This window comes from Trichosurus vulpecula, chromosome 4, assembly GCF_011100635.1.
Source record: "Trichosurus vulpecula isolate mTriVul1 chromosome 4, mTriVul1.pri, whole genome shotgun sequence".
Taxonomy (NCBI): domain Eukaryota; kingdom Metazoa; phylum Chordata; class Mammalia; order Diprotodontia; family Phalangeridae; genus Trichosurus; species Trichosurus vulpecula.
In genome coordinates, this window is record NC_050576.1 from 75868210 (window position 1) to 75889635 (window position 21426).

Genomic DNA, 21426 nt, shown 5'->3' on the forward strand with positions numbered 1-21426 from the left:
TCAAGATTTAATCTTCAGTAGTTGTAGCTGCTGAGGAAGCTGGGGCTGTAACACCCACAGAAGCAGCCGTTAGGTCCCATCTGCACAAGGGTTGCTTCCCCTACTGATGGCTGCAAAGGACTGAGGTTGAAGCCATCGGTCTGAGCAGTGCTGCTACTCCCAGGGCTCTTGGGCTTACCTGTGTTTTGGTGGCAGCTGGTTAGTGGCTGGTACTGGTAATGTTGATAGGTCCCTTTCCCACAGCTATTACTTCCCTAAATGATAATCTAGACTAGAAGCAAGACCAGTGGGCATATAGATATTGCTATCCTTATGACTCTTATAGTTCTGGGTCTGAGAGGAGATGGTACTCAAAGTGGTGGCAGTGGTTTGATTGGCTTAGCACAAGCTGCCTCCAATCTCTCCCTCAGGGTACCTTGAAGCTTCAGCTAAGCTGGTTTGCCTGCGTAGTAGGCATTTGGTGAAGATGGCTAGCATATCAGAAAAAAAAAACCCAACCCCAACACTTCAATTATTAGAGAGGTCCCATTTCCACAGGGGTTGCTTCCCCTGCTGATGGCTGCAGTGACTAGAAGCAGGACCACTGGTCTGGGAGGTGCTCAGAGAGCAAAGTCTAAGTTACAGTGGGATGGGGATAAGGAGATTCTTCTTGAGGTACAAACCTATGTTACTAGAAGGATAGTGATATTCTCAACAGAAACGGAGAAATTAGCAGGAGGGGAGAGTTTTGGAGAAAAAATTATGAGTTCAGTTTTGGACATAGTGAGTTTGAACCGCTTATTGAATAATTATTTGGATATGTCCAATAGGCAGCTGGTAATATGGGAATGGGGTTCAGGAGAAAGACTAGGGCTACACATGTAGATCTGGCAATCATTTCCATAAGGGGACAGATAGAGCCATGAGAGTTGGGGAAATCACTAGGAGAGAAGAAAGAAAAGAGACAAAGGTCTAAGATACAGCCATATGCTATACCCACAGATAGGGAAAAAAGGAAGGAAGAAAATAAAGATTGATTAAGCACTTCTTATGTGCCAGACAGATACATAAACAAGCAAAAAGAAGTCACTGCCCTAAAGTAGCTTACATTCTAATGTGAGAAGAAAACACAAAAAAGGGAAATGAAAAGGAGATGAGAGGACGAAGGCGTGGTGTGTAAGTCAAGGATTCAATAATTCAAGGCCAGGAGAATGAAGGCTGGCTTTGGCCCCTCCACAGAATGGAGACCCCAGAAGGAATTTACCAATGGGAGAAGGACGTGGGCCTTGCAGAGGGAAACAGTTTGAGAAGGCTAAAGGGGTGGTTAGATGTTTCAAAGCTAGGAGGCTGCAGGTGTTGAGGGTAGTTCCAGGATAAGACAAGTACAAAAACATGATTTTGAAGCCTAGAAGTCAGGAAGAGGTCAGGAGGGGTATAAGGAAAGGTCTGATTTAGAAGACTATGCTTGAAATGAGACTTGTAGGAGATTAGGGATTTTAAGAGGAAAAGGTGAAGAGGGAGTAAATTCAAGGTTTGGGGGACAGCCAGTACAAAGCATAAGAATGGAACAAAAAAAAGTATGAGGAACAGTAAGACCAGCTTATCTGGCCTGGAAGATACATAAAGAGGAATATTGTGTAATAAGGCTAGAAATGGAGATTGAAACCAGTTTTTTAAGAGCTTTCTTTAAATGCCAAACAGAGAGCTTCTATTTCATCCTAAATAGGGACTCATTGGAGATTCCTGAGAAAGGGAGCCAGCCCAGCACGTAAGTAAGATCACTTTAGGAGGAGTGTGGAAGATTCATCAGAATGGGAAGAAATGTAAGGAGAAGAGGTCGATAAGGAGACCAAATGGCCCAGGTGAAAAGTGATGGGGACCTGAACTAGGGTGGTGGCTATGGGAGTGGAGAGAAGCGGACGTACATAAGATGATGTGGAGGAAAAATGGCAACATCTGGCAACTGCTTTTATAGGTGAGATAAGTGGCAAGCTAAGAAAGACGGTGAAGTTTTAACTCTGGGGTAAAATGGTGGTGTCTTTAACAGGGACATTTGGAAGAGAGGTGGGCTGAGAGGAGGCGCTAATGAGTTCTATTTTGGACATAAGACCATAGATTTACAGCTAGACAGGATCTTTGTTGATGGTCAGTTGTGTCCAACTTTTCATGGAGAGTCAACCCCATGGACGCAGGCCCTTCTATCCCCCACTATCTCCCAAAGTCTGTCTGAGCTCACATTCATTGCTTTCATGACACTCTTTATTAATCTCATCCTCTGCCATCCCCTCCTCCTTTTGCCTTCAATCTTTCCAAGCATCAGAATCTTTTCCAGTGAGTCCTGTCTTCTCATTTTGCAGCCAAAATATTCACGTTTCGGCTTCAGTATTTGTCCTTCTAATAAGTAGTCTGAATTAATGTCTTTAAGTACTAACTGATTCGATATCCTTGTCGTCCAAGGAACTCTCAAAAACCTTCTCTAGCACCACAATTTGAATGCACTGATTCAGTGATGCTCAGCTTTCCTTATAGCCCAACTCTCACAGTCATAGATTACCACTGGAAAAAACATAGCTTTGGCTATACAGACCTTTGTCATCAAGGTAACGTCTCTGCTTTTTAGTATGCTGTCCAAACTTGCCATAGCTTTCCTCTCAAGGAGAGTCTTTTATTTTCATGTCTTTAGTCACTATCTGCAGTGATCTCTGAACTCCAAAATGTGAAATTTGACACTGCTTTCATTTCTTTTCCCTCTATTTGCCAGGAAGTAATGGGACCAAATGCAATGATCTTAGGTTTTGTTTTTTTGATGTTAAGCCTCAAGCCAACTTTTACACTCTCCTCTTTCATGCTCACCAAGAGGCTTCCTAATTCTTCTTCACTTTCTGCCACCAGCAAAGCGGTATCATCTGCATATGTGAGTCTGTTCATATTTCTCCTGGCAACCTTAATTCCAGCTTTTGATTGGTCCAGTGTGGTATTTTGCATGCTATACTCTGCATGTTGTTATTTGTCCTTTGTTCTCAAAGAGGACCATGACATCAGGAAGGTAATTCCATGACTTGCAAGTGATTTGGAGTTAAGCGAGGGAGGGCTGTGCAAAGTCACCAGCCTCACTTTCTCCTCTGAAGCCATCTGGGCCCAGTGGCAAGATATAGATCAGAACGACTGGAGATGGCCCCATATACTCTGTATGTAAGTCAAATAAATAAGGTGACAATACACAGCCTTGTGGTACCTCTTTCCCAATCTTAAATCAATCAATTCTTCTAAGTTTGGTTCTAATTGTTGCTTCTTGACCCACACACCATACAGGTTTCTTAGGAGACAAGATGATCTGGTATTCCTATCTCTTTGAGGACTTGCCTCTGAAGGCTTTAGTGAAGTAAATGAAGAAGTAGATTTTTTTTGGAACTCTCCGGATTTCTCCATAATCTAGCAATTGCTGGCAATTTGGTCTCTAGCTCCTACCTCTTTGAAAGCCAGCCTGCTTTTCTGGTAATTCTTGATTCACATACTGCAAAAGCCTAGCTTGCAGAATCTTAAGCATGACCTTGCTGGCATGTGAAATGAGTACAAATGTTTGATAGTTTGAATATTCTTTGGCATTAACCTTCTTTAGGACTGGCGTATAAACTAACCTTCTCCAATCCAGTGGCCACTGACGAGTTTTCCAAATTTGCTGGCATATTCAGTGTAGCACTTTAGTTGCATCATCTTTTAGGGTTTTAAATAGCTCAGCTGGAATTTCATCACACCCCGCCTCCCCCCCACTAGCCTATTGCCAGCAATGCTTCCTGAGGTCCACTTGATTTTGCTCTCCAGGATGTATGGCTCTAGATCGGTAACCACAGCTTCATGGTCATCAGATGATGTTTCTTATATAGTTCTGTATATTCTTGCCACTGCTTCTTAATCTCTTCTACTTCTGTTAAGTCCCTACCATTTTTGTCTTTTATCATGCCCAATTTTGCATGAAACATTCCCTTGATATCGTCTTTCCCATTCTATTGTTTTCTTCTATTTCTTTGCATTGTTAATTTAAGAAAACCTTAAGTCTTGAAACTCTCTGAATTCTGCGTTCAGGGATATCTTTCCCTTTCTTCTTTCCCTTTCCCTCAGCTATTTGTAAAGCCTCACCAGAGCCATTTTGCTTTCTTGCTCTTCTTTTTCTTTAGGATGTTTTTTATTGCTGTCTCCTGTACAATATTATGAACCTCTTTCTGTAGTTCTTAAGGTACTCTTTCTACTAGATCTAATCCCTAAAATCTTTTTATCACTTCCATTTCACATTCATAAGGAATGTTATTCAGGTCATGCCTATATGGTTTAGCTCATAGTTTCACTGAGCTACACAAACCCCTCCACCACAACAACACAGTGATCTAGGAGGAGGAAAAGGCCTTAGTGATTATCTAGTCCAAATCTGTCATTTTATAAATGAAGAAACTGAGATCCAGGGAGTTAAATTTGGCTAAGTTTGACTTTCCTGAGGCTGCAGAGGTAGTAAGTAGCAGAACCAAAATCTGAATACAGATACTGGCTCTAAAGTCATAATTCTTTCAACTATACACCAGTTTATGTATAGCATAAAGATAAAGGGGAAAAAAATCTTCCCAGCTGCCAGAAGACAAAGATTATTAATTAAATGTAGAATTGGCAGAGAATAAGTGTGGATTGAAAGTGTGGATTGACTCAATGGGAGAGTTAAAAGCTGAGAAATCAAGCAGAAGTTTCATTGGAGAAGACTAGATCAAAGGGAGGTGTTTCTTCTTCCCTCTTTTCCCCTTAATAAGTAAAGTAAAGGGAAAAGAGGATCTTTTTCTTCCTCCCTTCATCATTAGCAATGGAATATTGCCACAGAAGCACATGGTGGTATCCAGTGGAACAGAGCCCAGCTATGGAGTTGATTATGAAAGAAATATCATCATATTTATAGAAGCACTTTTTATGGTAGCAAAAATCTGGAAAGAAAATTAAGATGCCTGAGGGACATTCAATTCGCTATGTCCAACAGGCAGTTAATAATGGGGGACTAGAATTCAGTAAAGAGATGAGGACTTACTATAGAAATCTGGGAGTTACTTCCCAGTGAAAGAGTGTAAAGAGAAAAGAGAAGGTAACCCAGCACAGAGCCTTGAGGTACTCACAGTGTGGAGGTGTGTGATATGGATAATGAGCTAGCAAAAGAGGCTGAAGAGTGAATCCCAGCCAACAGGAAAACCAAGACAAAGCCCAGAGAAGAGAGGGTATTGAGGAAGACATGACAGCCAGCAAGGTCAAATACTGTAGGCAGGCAACAAACATTTGTTATGGGCTTACTATGTGCCAGACACTGTTACAGAGTGCGGTAGTAGAATTGGTACTCCTGTAGACAAGAATGATGAGAATTGAGAAAAGGCAAATGATTTGGCAATTAAGAGACTACTGGCAACTTTGGAAAGAGCAGTTTCAGCTGAATGAGTAAGTCAGAAACTGGCCCTCCAAATCCAACAGCCTTTTCTCTTCTAGGTCACTCCTGCTAACCCTGCACATCCCAACTCTCAAGGCTCTGTGCAATCTCCTCTTTTCCCTCTATACAATTCTACTTCATGCACTAATCAGCTCCTGTGGTTTGACTATTACCTTTATGCAAATGATTCTCAGCTATATTTGTCCAGCCCTGACCTCTAGGCATTTTGAACTGGATGTCTCATACACATGTTAAACCTGACGTGTCTAAAACCGAGCTCATTACCTTTCCCCCCAAATCCTCCTCTGCTCCTAACTTCCCTCTTACTATAGAGGATAGCATCATCCAGGCTCAAAACCTAGGTGTCATTCTCAACTCCTCACTCTCTTACCTGCCCCCCGCCCAAGATCCAGTTTGTTGCCAAGTCCTGTCATTTCCACATTCACAATATCTCTTACATATGCCGCCACCCTGATGCAGGCCCTCATCGCTTCACACTTGGCCTATTACAACAGCCTTCTTCTTGGTCTCTCTACCTCAAATCCCTCCCCACTCCAGTTCATCCTTGACTCAGCTGTCAAACTGATCTTCCTAAAACCAAAGTCTGACTATGTCGCCCTCCCTCATCCCCACCCCCGTTTAATCAACTCCAGTGGCTCCCTACTGCCTCCAGGATCAAATGTAAAATCCTCTGCCTTTTAAAGACCTCCATAACCTAGTCCCTTCCTACCTTTGAAGCCTTCTTAGTCCTTAACTTTCTCCCCACCCCACTACTCTGTGATCCACTGACACTGACCCTTTTGCTGTTGTTCTAACTAGACACTCCAGCTTCTAACTCCAGGCATTTTCACTTGCTATACATTGTGCTTGAAACTTCCTCTTTCCTCATCTCTGCCACCTAACTTTTCTGGCTTCCTTCCAGTCTCAGCTAAAACCTCACCTTCTGCGAAGAGGTCTTCCGGATTCTTTTTAATGCTAGTGCTTTTCCTCTGTTGATTACCTCCAATTTACTTTGTCTATATTTTATTTTATCTTGTCTGTAGTTGTCTGCATGTTGCAGATACATAATACATGCTTGCTGACTTCCTAATTTGCTGGTATAGTTGACAGGACATTGGAGTTAAGAGTCAGGAAGCTCTGAGTTAAAATCTGGCTCTCAGATACCAGCCTGGGAACAGGCTAAGTCATTTAACTTAAACTCCCTCAGCCTCATCTTCCTTATCCGTAAAATAGATAACAGCCTTAAATCAGGGTTGTTTTGAGAACCAAATGAAATTAATTTGGAAACCTTAAAGCCATAGGTATATAAATGTTAGCCATTGTTATTATCTTCTACAAGGACAGTTTGAGAGCCTCTAACAAATACCTAACTAAAATCTAGGTATTTTTACAGTATTCTTTATGCTTCAAATCCCACTGAGTGACCTAACCTAGCTACTGGTCTTCCTCCAGCTACATATCACTTACGTTCCTTCCTGAGGCCAGATACAGGATGACAATTTGCTCAGCTTTCCTTTGGAATCACAGCCCTGCATAGTGCTGTACTGACTGGTTAATCAGCCACTGCAAACTGTGTTTTCACTTCCCAGGACTATCCATCCTAGCTATCTTTTTGCTATCTACCCTGTGTCCATGCACACCTCATGCTAACCCTTTCCTTTTCATCACTTGCTCTAGGAAAGATAACCAAATCAATACTACCACTGCTTCTGAAAAAGGAAAGGTGACCGATTCCTCGGTGGAGTCATTCCCAACCAAAATACCATTCCAAGGCTTTTATCACTCCCCTTCTCACACCCTCCTGTTCAACCAAATTGGTCTTCTTGCCATTCCTTATACTCAATGCCCTACTTCCCTTCTCCTTGACTTTGTACAAGAGGTCCTCCATGCCTAGAATGACCTCCCTCATCACCTCCACCTCTGAGAATTTCTCATTCAAAAGTCAGCTTAAGTGTCACCTTGATGGGGTGCCTGTGCTTGCACCCTAATTCTAACATCACATTTCTCCTTAGCCTCTGCTTAGGTGCCTGTGCCTGAACTCCAGTTCTAAAATCACATCTCTCCCTAGATTCAAAGTACTGGCCCAGGCAGCCTCTCTCCAGTTCAAGGACAGCGTGCCCCAAAATTATCTCTGCTTCTTCCTCAGCAAGCAGCTATGCCCAATTATAGATTGATTTCTGGATGATAAACTGAACCTAATATATATCCTAGACATAGTCAAATGTATACTCCCTTACATTAATCTTGTCTAACAAGCCATGTGATGGAATCCACCTGGACATTCCCAGTCAGCCCTGAACTTTTGGTGACTTAGTGATGTTTCACAGCAAAAACCACACCCACACCTTGGGCTATTTCCTAGTGAACTCTGGGTAAGATACCGGCACAGTAGATACAAAAAGTGCATGTTCCTTTAAGAACTGACCACCCCTTAACCACACCATAGCCACTCCCTAATCCCACCCCAAAACATCAAACTGACAGGTTTCATCCCTAAATCTTGTACTTAAACTTTTCCTGTAGCCCTGTATGGTTGCAGGTTCCCTAAGAACTCTTGCCCGCTGAAAAAGCGTAATAAATCTTTGCCTCCTTGACTTAAAGAATACTTGGGTCCACAAATTCATTCCAGGTGGCCCTGCCTTGGGAACTTTGGTTTGAGATTTCTACATGCCTGGGTTATCATTTCTCCTTCACCAACTTCTCACACAAGGCTTTTCCCAATTGCCCCAGTTGCGACGGCATCTGGGTCACATGGCTAGCAATCATCTAGGGCAGTTCAGTAATTCTTCTTACTTGTTTTGGTTACCAACATACTATTAACTATTTTTGTTTTATCCTTTCTAGTCCCAAAAGACTAGATTGTTCTTTCCTTAGTGCAGAAAAAGAGGCAAATAAAAAGCAAAGAGAAGTATCTTTTCTCCATCCCAAGCTACGGTCCTTTCCCTCGCTTTGACCCTCCTCCCCCCCCCCCAGCTAAACATTAAACCATCTAAAGTCTAGATTTAGAGCTGAAAGGGGCCAGAGAGACGATTAGGTCCAACCCCCTTATTTTACAGATGAGGACACCGAGACTGAGATGTTAAATGGTCACATAGCTAAATAAGTACTTGAAACAGCATTTGAACTCAGGTCTTCTTAACTCCAAGCCCACTGCTCTAATCCATTATACCATCCCTCACCCCACCCCCAGCTGCTCCCTTCCTATCGTCATCCTTGGCTTTCCTTTGGGGCCTCAATTCATTTTGAAATCCTGGCCCTATTCTTCTAGCACTGGGTGTGCCATGCCTTTTGATTCATTCTTGATAACCTGTCCTGGCTCTGTCCATGTCTTTCAAAAGCCTAAACTGAATGTTGAGGTCCTAATATGTCTATATCAGATTCTCTTTCAGCTTAGTGGGACATCTACTTTCTGTGAGTGATGATTTGTAGCATGAGGGTCATTTAAAAAATATTGGTATTTTCTCATAGACAAATTGCTTCAAAGAAACAGAATGAAAGAGTAGAGAGGGCTGGCTGTGGAGTCATGAAGACCTGGGTTCAAGTTCTGCTTCTAATACACACATACTAGCTGTGTGATCATGGTCAAGTCTCTTAAACTCTCAAGGCCCCAAACAACTCTTTAGGATTCCAAGTTAGCAATATGCATCAATGAAAACTGCCCCCCCCCCCAAAAAAAACTGATAGATACGTGTATGTCTCTCTACATATATAAACGTATACACACACACAGTATATATGTGATATGGATATTCCCTCCTTTACAGGACACATACTTATCAATTCTGCAAAGGATATACAAATTCTTCTTTGGAAACTGAAGCTTTAAGAAACCTCCAAGTTGGCATATTTCACGTATAAGTTACTGGTATCCACTGGTCCTGTTAAAACTCAGGATATACATATCATCTGTATCTGATATATATGTACTACTGCAAGAAGAGGAAACCTATATCAAGTCATACAAATAGGCTGGTATATTTCAACCAGGATTTACTACTTTTGTGGCTACTCGACTGTTCAAATTAAATTTGGGCCCAATATTATAATCTAACATTATTATGAACACTGAAAAAAGAAATAAAAAAATAAAAAGGCTATCCTTCATTCATGAAATTTGCTATGTAGTTGTAAAGGATTTATGCTGACCTAGGCCAACTCTCTTTACAATTTCTCAAGTAACCAAGAATTAAAAAAAAAAGTGTGCCAGCTGAGTAGGATGAATTCTGAGGCTCTAGAAACAAATAATGTAACTGATTCAGCTGGTTAAAACACACAACCGTGGTCTCATTAGCGCTGTGCTTTTAACCAAAGAGTTGAGCAGCCACAAGTGGTAAAGAATATCCTAGCTGTTCTTATAAAAAGTCAAGGCATTTATTCAGGCAAAACTTGTAGGCTTGCTTCTCTTAGCTAATCTTTCATTAAATAACAGAACATGACAGGCATAATCAACCATGGCAAAAAACCAAATCAAGTTGGTGTTCCTAGGTCTGTGCCACACTGCTGACAATGAATAGACTGAATGTTTAAAGATTGTGCTTCAGGTTTAACAATGAACACTAAACCATTCAATATGTTACTATTTAGTCTATGGATTACTCAGGACCTGTGTTCTGCTGGTGCCAGTTCTCCTTTTGGACACTCTGTATTAATGTGCATCTTTATCTAAAAAGAAGGAGAGGAAGTAGTTTGATTGCATAAACTTTAATCCTTAGAATCTTTGATCAAAGAAAGAAGTTGAAGCTTTTAGTTAAAAGGAGACATCTGAATTGCCTGCAGATTCAAATCAGTTTAAATCAATCCAAATTAACCACAAATTAGCAAAAAGGACATTCCCTGTTTAACAGGACACAATTATCAATTCTACAAAGGATGTACCAATTCCCTTTTGAAACAGATGCCTTAAGAAACCTCTAAAGTTGTCATATTTCACTCATAAGTTACTGGCATTCACTGGTCCTGTTAAAATTCAGATGTTAGATGCTGTAAATACTCAGAAAAATGGAAGCAAGGGATCAGTCATTCTAGGCATAGGAGAAATTCCTGTGATTTGGGGAGTGAAGGCAGAAGGGAGATCCTCGAGTCAGGAAAATGCTTTTGTCACTAATAGGATATTCAACACGCAATAGGCCTGGTTACCATCTTAATCTCTTACATGCCAATTTTTCAAATTAATCTGTCTTTACATGTAGATTTGGGGGGGGGGTCACTTAACCTTATTTCTACATACACAACTATCACCCTGTTTTTCTCCACAGAAAAACTTTTGAAACAAAACACCCCCCCCCACATAACTCGCATCCTTAACACCCTGCGGTCTGATTTCTGTCTCCACAAACAGTACTGAAGACACCAATAACACCTTTTTAGTCAAATTGGATAGATTTTTTTTTCAGCGCTCTTTGATTTCTTGATTGCATTTGGCAGTGTTGCTCATTCCCTCCTTCAAACTTAAAATATCTCCTTTAACATTCTGTGGATACCACACATTCTTTATGTCTCTGAGTTTTCTTCCTTTTACTCTCTAAATGTGGTTGGTCATCTTCCAAAGCTAAATCTTTAGGAGGTCTAAACTGCTTCCTGGAACTCATCCAGTTTCACTTTCAACTTCTGCCTCTAAGCTGAAGCATAACTCTCCAAAGTACATCTTCAGCCCAGCTTACCATTCATTCATCCCATTTAAGATCAAGTCCTATATCTCTATTTGTTTCTAGGACATCAACATTTATCTTAAAATCACCTTCCAGACTGCCTAGCACAATGGCTTGTATATAGATAGGTGCTCAGTAAATGGTGACTGTATGAATTACCTTCTTCAAAAATCCAGCTTCTCTTTCCAAATTCCCCATTTGGCCAACGATACTATCTTTCAGCAACTTACTTTGGAATAAAAAAAAAAAGTATTCTATTTGCTTCACACTCCTCTGATCTCACGAAGTTCTGTAAGTTTTCCTCCATAAAGTCTCAGATGCATCTCTACTCTCTACTGTCCTAACCAGCACACCCAATAAAAGCTGTAATTACACGAGTATTACAAAGATAGAGTCTTCAGGCTTTTAATCAAAAACAGAAAGACTAACAGATATTTATATAGTGCTTTAAGTTTTGCAAAGCACAAACATCTTTCTTAAGCCTTATGATTACTGTGTGGAAGGCCCTACAGGTACTAATCTCTATTTTACAGATTAGTAAATTGTAGTCATGAAAGGTGAAGTAACTTGCTTATGGCCCCACAGTTTTTTTTGGAGGGAGGACTCAAACATGGCTCCTTCCTGACTCTAAGTATAGTACTTTATTATACACATGTCTTCAAAATTAATCTCAACACTTTTTTGTTAATGTGGCCTATTTAAGAACCTAAAACAGTTACCTATTAGACCAAGTTCTTCCCATATGTTGCTATTCAAGATCCTTCAACAATTGTTTCATCTTAACTCTCCAAGATAATTTTCTGTCACTAGTTATGATGGAATCAAGCCAATCTCTTTAACATCCCTCTTACACTGAGACCACTTCTAACTCTACGCCTTTGCCCAACTCTCCCCTGCCTGAAATGTACCCCCACCCTTGCAATTCAGTTGTGAAGGTGGCAACATGTATAATTAATATGATACAAATCATAATATCATAAAATATTATGGGATCATTTATGGGAGAAATCACTTCCAGTTTGAGAGGCAGATTAAAGATGAAGCTTCGTGAGTATGTATCTGATCCTGGGCAGGACATCTAACTCTCAGTTTCTTGACTTATAAAATGGAAACGATGCTCTACCTACCTCATGAGGCTTCATGAGGAAAATGCCTTGTAACCTGTAAGGCACCTATGTCCCTGAGTTCTCTGCTCATCCAGGCCTGTATTTATTTCATGGTACACCTTATGGTGCCAGTTGTTCCACGTACCCTTCCCTGACTGACCCCACTAGCCAATCATCTTCCTGTCTCTAACTCCCCATACCACATTTAGGAGAAGCTTGTAATAGTGTAAAGAGAACTAGATTTGGAGTGAAAAAACCTGGATTGCCTTGGGCTTAATCTCTCCAAGTTTCAGTTTTCTCATTAGTACAATAGGGCCGCACACTGACCTCACAGGGTTTTTATAAAAGCCAAAGGAACTAAAAAATACAAGACAATGATTTGTAACAATAACAGTAGTAATGATAAATAAGCTAATATTGCTACTACAATTTCATACTGTTATATGAGGCTTGAAGGAAATGGGCATGTTTAGTCTGGAGAATAGTCAGGGGGAACATGACAGCCATCTTTAAGTTTTTGAAAGGCTGTCACATGTAACTAGGCCTACTGTGTTTAGCCTTAAAAGGGGCAGAACCTGTGGCAATGGGTGGAAGCTACAAGGAGACAAAAATTTAGGTTTGATGTCAGGAAAATTTCCTAACAATCAGAACCATCCAGATGCAGAATGGGCTGCCCCGAAAGGAGACAAAGTCCCCTTTCAAGCAGAGGATGGATGACACTTGTCGGGTATGTTACAAGGGGATTTCTTTTGTGTATGGGTTGCAGTAGATGACCACTGAGGTTGTTTTCCAATCAAATCTTATGACTTCTATGTCTTGAAAGGTTCTCTAACTGCTTTATACATGTACATCTTAAGATCACGGACATAGAGTTGGAAGGGACTTCACAGGTCATCTGGTCTGACCCCTTCACTTTACCGATGAAGAAACTGAGGACTTTCCCAAAGTCACACATGTAGTAAATGACAGTCAGTACTTGAACCCAGGTCCTTCTCTCCAAATCTAATACTCTTTCCATTGAATCATGCCTCCTTGTGCTATTAAAGGTCATCTAGGATCCAACCACTTCTCTTTAAGGGGAGAAGAGATGTTAAGTAACTGGCCCCCAAGGTCATACAGGTGAGAAGTGGCAGGGCATTTAATTCCACTGTAACAGTTCTTCAATCCTCGGGTTTACAAGCTCTTCCTAGATAATCTGTGTACTACTCCTGTATCCTTCAGAGAGCCTAGCTAGCACAATGCTGGGTAGAGTGGTTCAATGCAAAGAAATGTTTCCTCATCTGTAAAATAAAGGTATAGGATTAAAAGACCTCAAAATCTATGATCCTAGAGCCAAACTACACTTATGAGAAGCCTATACGTTTGAAAGTTTTCATAAAAACGTCTGGTTTTAAAACCAAAGCTTGAAGGAAAATGATATCAGTGTTACAGTCAACTTTCCTCAAACATATTTACTCCGTAAAGCAAGTGAGAGCTTCTTTCACTGGGCTGCACTTAATCAAGTACTCTGTGGAGAGAGGACAAGCCTCTTTCTTTTGCAAGAAAAGATCTGTTATTGTATACGTATAAAGAAATGTTTGTTGTCATAACTGTAAGATTCTGGAAAACTACTCCTCTGTGGTTACCTGAGGGATGAATCATTAAGGAGAACCTGGGGAAGTAGGTGCAGTTGAGTAGAACACGGCTTGATCAGTCACTGAAAGCCTGTACTACTCTGTAACTGACAACACATTTTTAGAGGCATACCAGGGTTGGGGGTGAGGGAAGTAAGGTAGTGCAGGGCTAACAACTGTTCCACAAGAACAAAACTTATAATATGTGTCATCAGTCAAACAGTGTTAAAGTGAAATAACATTGTTCAGGGCCATTTGACATGAGGCATGCTTGGCAGGTACTTCACGGTTTATAAAACACTTTCTTTTCTATGAAGTAAACAATGCAGGAACGCTAAGCTTCATTTTACAAATGAGGAAACTGAGATTTGGAGAGGTTAAACAACTTTTCCAACAGTCCCATATTAGGATGTGAAGCCAGATCTACTTATTCCAAATACAGTGTTCTTTCTACCACATCACACGACTGAGATGAGAACTAGGAATGCTTCCTCGGACACAAGTAGGAACTTAATGAGAAATACAAACATGGGAAATTAACAAACCTTTGAGTCACAAGACCAGAAAGACCTCTGGGAAAGGTGAACAAGGGAAATTGAACATTAGGCTAAGATGATCTGAAGCCCAGGGAAGCCATGCCGATTCAAATTTACCTTGGACTAAGAGCTCAAAGTGTTTAATTTAGTTTTTAACTGAGACTAAGGTATTAACTTCCAAGATAAGAACCAAAAGATGGGTCAATGAAAGTAGATTAAGAACTATGAGATCTACAACTCAGCAAGGACTAGTTAGTGCTACTATTATAAGCTTTAGGACTTTTTTATAACTAATTTCTACTTCACTTAAAAACTCTTCCTGATTCCTTGCAACTTCTACTAATAAAAACCTCTAAAAAATCACAAAGGGTCATGCTTCCATTGAAAGCTGAGTAGGGGAGAAATTGGGAACCTGTATTCCACTCTGCATTGAATCTGGAAAGAGAGGAATTCAGATGAAGACAACAGGTGATACAAACCTGGAGAGCATATAAAAAAGGAGTAACAGAAAGTATACTTTAGTTCATATTTACCTGGGAGATTTAAACTGATCTATTCTTCCACACTAACTTGAGTGTTAGTTAAGGATACAACACTAACACACGGAACAAAATAATAATTCAAGACTGTGCAACACCTCCTCAGTGGCAACCTCAACTATCAGAGAAACACAGCAAAGAAGCCAGGAGTGAACAAAAAATGCCACTGGGAACCAAAGCAGATATCACAAAATCCATGTACTTTGAAAGGATACAGTTCTAAGCAAAACTCATACCCTCGAACCTGTACTTGAAGACTACTGACTTTTTACTTTACACACAATTCTAACAGCTTGATTGTCTGGTTCTTCAGTTTAATTTGCACATTCTATTTGCACAATCAAACAGAAGTTTAATTTCAAAGTGAGGGGAAACTGCTTGCAAGCAAGGAGGGGATTGAGACAAATGTGCCGGAGCCCTGCCCCTGGAATCCATGTATGTGTGGGATGGGGGACTTGATGCACTGTGGGAAGATATCAATACTTAAACCAATGGCTGTGAGGCTGAAGTCCCCACAATGAGGAGTAACAGCAACAAAGTGACCAGTTTGACTCATAAGCAGGGCTTCATGACCTGAACATGGGTACCTGTCCAGTGCTTTTCTGAGCTCAGAAAACAACTGGTGTTGATCAAAGCAATATAATTATTACATGATTTTGCCAGAGGGTGAGATCACCCAGAGAGTGAGTGCAAAGGATTGTTGTTATGCCAAGCTCAGGGCACAATTTGCTTGCAGGGCTTTAGCTCTAGAAAACAGGGTTTTCTCCTAATATCTTTACACTATTCTGTGTGTCCATTGTACATCTGATCTCCTCAACCTAAGATCCTAGAGAGCAGGAAATACACTTTAATTTCTTTTCTATCTCACTCAACATCCACCACAATGCTACGCACATATGAAGCTCTCTAATAATCCACTTATACTTGCGGAATGACTAGAAGGAGCTTCATCAAACTACCATCAAATTAGCAAATGTATAAAACTAAGAAATGACAAAATCCATTGCCTTCATCCCTCCAGGGGAGAAAAGGTATTACTAAATGACTTCCTACTTGAACACCTTAACATCATAGGCTGAAATAATGAACAAAACAACAAAAAGAACAACTCAATATTCCACTGTTGGGAGTTTTAAATTTCTGTCACCACACTCATATTGGATGACTAAACACAATGTGAGGATGACACAGCACTTCGTAGCACTCTGAAATTTCATCCAATTATTATACACTTCTCCTAAACTATGATAACTGCCTATTTCTACTCAACCCAAGCATCACTGAGGGGAAACAAAGGACTTAAAACAACCAATTCCTAAACACCAGAAATGTTTATTAGAGCCCACACTTTCTTAATTTAGAAAACTAAATATTATACTTAAAAATTTCAATGCTGGAGCAGCTAGGTGGCGCAGTGAGTAGAGCACCAGCCCTGGAGTCAGGAGTACCTGAGTTCAAATCCAGCCTCAGACACCTGACACACTTTACTAGCTGTGTGACCTTGGGCAAGTCACTTAACCCCAATTGCCCTGCCTTCCCCCCTGCAAAAAAAAAATTTCAATGTTAATAAAGGTAGATTAAATTTATATGTGTATCTGTACGTATATATGTATGTGTATAGATTGTGTGTGTGTATATACAGAGAGAGAGATAGGTGTTTTACAACATATAAAGCACATTTCTTAAACAATGCAGTAGTAAATGAAAGACTGGAGCAAGCAACAGTTTAGCTCAGCAGGTTTTTCCACCTTTATGAAACAAAATTAAAGGGAAAAGAACTTTCAAGGGCACTATTCAGATGAAGGATAAACTTATTACATTGTATTCTTCCCAAGAATTACAATGATTAAATGTTCATGATACTTGAGAGTAAAAATACTAGCACCTGCCAAAAGGACAACTTCTCTGTAAGCTTTGTGCACTACAGTAACAAAATTGATAGCAACTACAAAAGCAAAATAGCATAAAAAATTAGCTATGTGTTTTGAACTTTGGGGGCCCTTTGGTCGTTCAGATTTTCTTATCCAGGCAAGAGTATCAGATTTTCAGCAAAAGGATTTCAGTTCAAATCCTCTCAAGACCTTGGCCAAATCATTTAATCCAACCTATGTGCTTCACTTTCTTCAACTGTAAAACATAGAGATTTTTACCTTTCAAAGCATCTTGTAGTTCAAAATCTACAATGCTATTCTCCCTGAAAACATAAGAGATTAGATGCCAGAACTGTGATTTCTTTGTTTTTTCCCTCCCTGATGAATAACTTTTTACCATTGCAGGTCAGCACACTGAGTACTGAGAGGCTAAGTGACTTTCCTAAGAGGTTACATGGCCATCATATGTCAGAGGTAGGGCAGTCAAGTTCTTCCTGGCCTCCTCCAGACCAGCTCTCTATCCATTACATTATGCTGCCTCTTTAACATTTACCTCCTAATTAAACTGTTAGTGAAGAATTACAATCTTATTCTTCTTCTACCATTTGTTAAAGGTTTAGTCAACGCAAAAAAAAAATGGTTTTTGTCTCCTTCCAACAAGACAAAAAAACCCAAACAACTGGTTAATCAGAGAACATGACAAATAATGGAAAAACAAATCTGAAACACTTAAAAGATCAATCCAGGTGATGACCAGAAAGGCAGAAAACGCAAACACAGGAAAAACATCTGAAACAGACTGGATTAAGTAAAAGAGTTTTAAAAACAACTCATTTCCTTCAGGAGTGTGGGAAAATACTCGTTGCTACTGGAAAGCTGTGCAAAGTTTGGTTTGGCTGCTTTCATTCTGTTTTCTTTCCAACATCACTGCTAAGTATGAAAGACTGTTTCTCTTTCATCGCCATTACTCAATATACTTTTAAAAAAATCTCCTCCATCAAATTCAGTTGCTTTTCATTCTCTCTCCCTTTGGGTCCCCCCTCCTCCCCCCCCCCCCCCGGTTATCTGCACACCAGCCCCACGCCTCCCTCCAAACAGGCTTCAACATTTCTAGGCTGTCTGTGGTCTCACCAAGACCGAAGGCTCCATCCTGGAGACAATGGGAGTTTACTCAAGTTGAGTCAATCTAGGGGCTGGACCGGTGACTCCACAGGTAGAGAGAACTCCCGGGGGAGTAAACTCACTCCACCAGTGCAGGTCCGTACATTCAGCGCAACTTGTTGCCTAAGAAGTGGCCCCAAGTCCCAGGGGCTTAAGTAAGTTTCATTAATTCCACGCTTCTCCCACCTCCCCCCGATCGCGGCTGGCACAGGCCTCTCCTTTGACGCACTGAGTGGCTCTCACTCCTAGACGTGGGTAACCCACGCAGGACCGTGTCCGACCTCTCCGAACACGCAGAGCAGCGGAACTTCTGCACCCCCACCCCCGTCACCGTCCGGGGCTGACAGATCAGCGCGACCCCGGTCTCAGGGAGCTCTGGGCCCCCCAGCAGCGCTCGACCCCGAGGAAGGGTCCCCGCGGCTGCTCCCGACCAGGCCGGCGGGCTCCGTGGGTCCATGCCCGAGTGAGGGAGGCCGCCGCACTTCGCCGCGCGCCCGGCCTCCTTCGCCGGACCGCCATACTCACCCTTTCACCACAAAGAAGGGGTCCTCCATGGACATGGCGTCCCGGCGGCCGCCCCGCCGCAGCCCGTCCGCACGCACCGGGCTCCTCGGCCCCGCGCTCCCGCCGCCCCTGAGGTTCACGGGGCCTGAAGGGTCGGCCGGTCGGAGAGAGGTTCGCGCGCAGTGCCGCCCACCCTACAGTCTCGCAGGGGCGGCCTGCCGCTAGGAGTAACGCAACGAAGGCGGCGGCAGGTTCCCCAACTTGATCACCGTCAGCCTCCCTGCCAGGAGACTCCGAGACTCCCGGGCCGGCTCCCCCCAAACCTCCGCCCCTAGTGACTCCGCCCCCTCGGCCCGGACCAATCACAAGCACACTTACTGAAGCACCACTTCCGCACTCCGCTCTCACGTGACACGAGCAGTGCCCGCCCCCTCCTCCCGCAGAAGCGATGGATTTATGATCACGTGATGAGGGAATTGGGGCCGCCGAGAGTTTCGGGAGGTGGAGGAGGGGCCGCTTTCCCCCTGTCACGTGGCCGGGGAGCTCGTTTCTAGAGGAGGGATTGGTCTCCAATGATAATATTTTCAGACCTCCCCTCCAGGGGTTAGGACCTTTTTAATCCCGGTTTACGAAGTGCTTTGAGCTTCCCGCTCTACGTTTTCTGTTGCTAAAACGTGTTTAAATTTTTTTTTTGTTATTCTTATCTTGACAATCACATGTTGTCGTTTGGTCGTTTTTCGGTCACGTGGGACTCTTCACGAACCAAATTGGGGTTTTCTTGGCAAAGATACTGGAGTGACTGGTCTTTTCCTGCTCCAGCTCATTTTACAGATGAGGAAACTGAGGCAAAGTGAAGTGACTTGCCCAGGGTCACACAACTACTAAGTGTCTGAGGCAGGATTTGAACTCAGTTATCTCAGTTCCAGGGCGGACACTGCTTCACCTAGCTGCCCCTGACAATCAGCATAAAAACGATATACAAAAAAGAGGATTGTGTATGAGACTCCCTTACCTTTTAAAGATCAAGTCAACTTATTGTTTCAAAGTTTAAACTCTTTCTGTCCTCTTTGTGCATTCTTTAAGGCTTTATGGGTGTTTCCCCCCTTCTCTTTTTTTTTAATCATTAATTCTTCTCCCCTTCGCCCTCCCCTCCCAAGGAAAACCCTCCAAACCTACAAATAAGTATAGTCAAATGAAGTAAAAATAAATCCATAAATTAATCACGTTGGAAATGTTTGTCTCAGTCCGTACCTGGAGTCTCATTTCTCTGCAGGCTGTACGATGGACCTGGAAGTTCACTCCAGCCCATTTCAGCTTTCTTTTATGAGTTTCTTATCCCCCTTTAGAATGAAAGGGCTGGGACTGCCTTTCTTCTTATATTTGTATCCTGTTGCTTTGCACAGTGCTTATAATATAGTATTCCCTTAACAAATGCTTGTTGACTAACTGACAGCAGTCCATCACCTTTGTGTCAGTGGGAGGAAAGGATGCTTCACCCACAGGAGTCCTCACTGGTCGGTGTTCTCAAATCTTGCAAAGTTTCTTTTCTTTATAATGTTGTAGTCCTATAGGACTGGGTCTTCTAGATCAGAGGTGTCAAACTCAAATAGAAACAGGATCCATTAATCCGTATACATAAAGATCCCAGAGGGGCCTTTTAAAGACTGACAGCTTTAAAATGTAATGTCATCTATGCTTTATTGTATTTTTATTTATTTTGTAAAATAATTCCCAATTACATTTTAATCTAGTTTATTCAGGGAGTGTTGTGGCTGCCCGTTTGACACCTCTGATCTGGACAATCAACAAAACAATAAATTAAGCTCTAATTTATAGCTTATCTGTTTCCTTTCAGGCCTCAGGAGCTGACTCCAACACACCCCTGGAATTCTGAGCCCTCAAGGAGCTTACATTCAAACGGTAGAAGACATCATTAGAAAGGAGACTGAAAAAGGGAAAAGGAGGAGGACAAGAGACTAAAGTGTCTGCTCAGCAGCATTATAGAGAAAGTATCCCACAAGTTACAGCCTGGAGAGGTATGGCAAGCTTGAGCATCCTCCTAAAAAATGGAAGTTCTGCAAATAACTAGAAAATCTGAGGGAGAGGCCTTAGGGGTAAAAGGTGCTTCCAGTAGTAAAGTCCAGGGGTAAAAGGAGATTTCTGGGGCATTTGTAAAGAAAGTCAGGAAGAAACAAGAGTGCAGCCATTCCCCTAGTTAATGGGTACTGCCTTAGTTTCTCGTTCTTTGTTTTTAAAAAATGATGCTATGAATATTTCTGTATGTGTCTGTCCTTTCTATTTCCCTTTGATCTCTTTGGAATTTAGGCATAGTCATGGTACCACCAGGGCAAAGAGTAAGTACAATTTAGTGACTAATGGGAAATAGTTCCCAATTACTTTCTGGGATGTCTGGATCAATTTCGGAATTTCACTTGCCAGGGCTTTAGATGCCCATCTTCCCACATTCCCTCCAATAACTGCCATTTTCCTCTTTTAAAAATTTTTTGCCATCTTTGCAAATCTAATGACTCTAAAATGGAAGTTTAGAAGGGGGTTTTTAGTCTGCGTTTTTTATTACCAGTGATTTGAAACATTTTTTCATATGATCATTGATAGCTTGAATTTCTTCCTTTGAGAACTGCCCTTCTATATCCTTTGCCCATTTATCTATTGGAGAATGATAAGCTCTGATATATTTCAATTAGTTCCGTATATATCTTGGATTAGTAAATTTTTTTTTCAGAAAAACTTGCAGCAAATATTTTTCCTAGTTAACTGGTTCCCTTCTAATTTTAACTAAATTAGTTAAAAACAAAGGTTTTTAATTTTACTTAATCAAAATTATCTAGTTTATCTCCTGTGGTCCTCTCTATCTCTGGTTTGGTCAAGAACTCCTTCACATCTGTAATTTTGAAAGGTATCTCTAACACTACTCCTCTAATTTGTTTATAGTGTGACTTTTTAATATTTAGGTTATGTATTCATTTAGAACTTACTAGGGTACATAGAGTAAGATAATA

General features: G+C 41.4%; 1 protein-coding gene across 1 annotated transcript in view; it reads right to left on the reverse strand.

The window, feature by feature from the left end:
- The window catches only part of STX6 (syntaxin 6), a 63552-nt gene extending 44867 nt beyond the window's left edge, over positions 1-18685 (reverse strand). The window contains exon 1 of the mRNA XM_036754412.1: positions 18428-18685. Coding sequence (XP_036610307.1) covers positions 18428-18462 — 35 coding nt within the window. The 5' untranslated portion in view covers positions 18463-18685. The remainder of the gene's footprint in view (positions 1-18427) is intronic.
- Positions 18686-21426: the final 2741 nt, after the last annotated feature.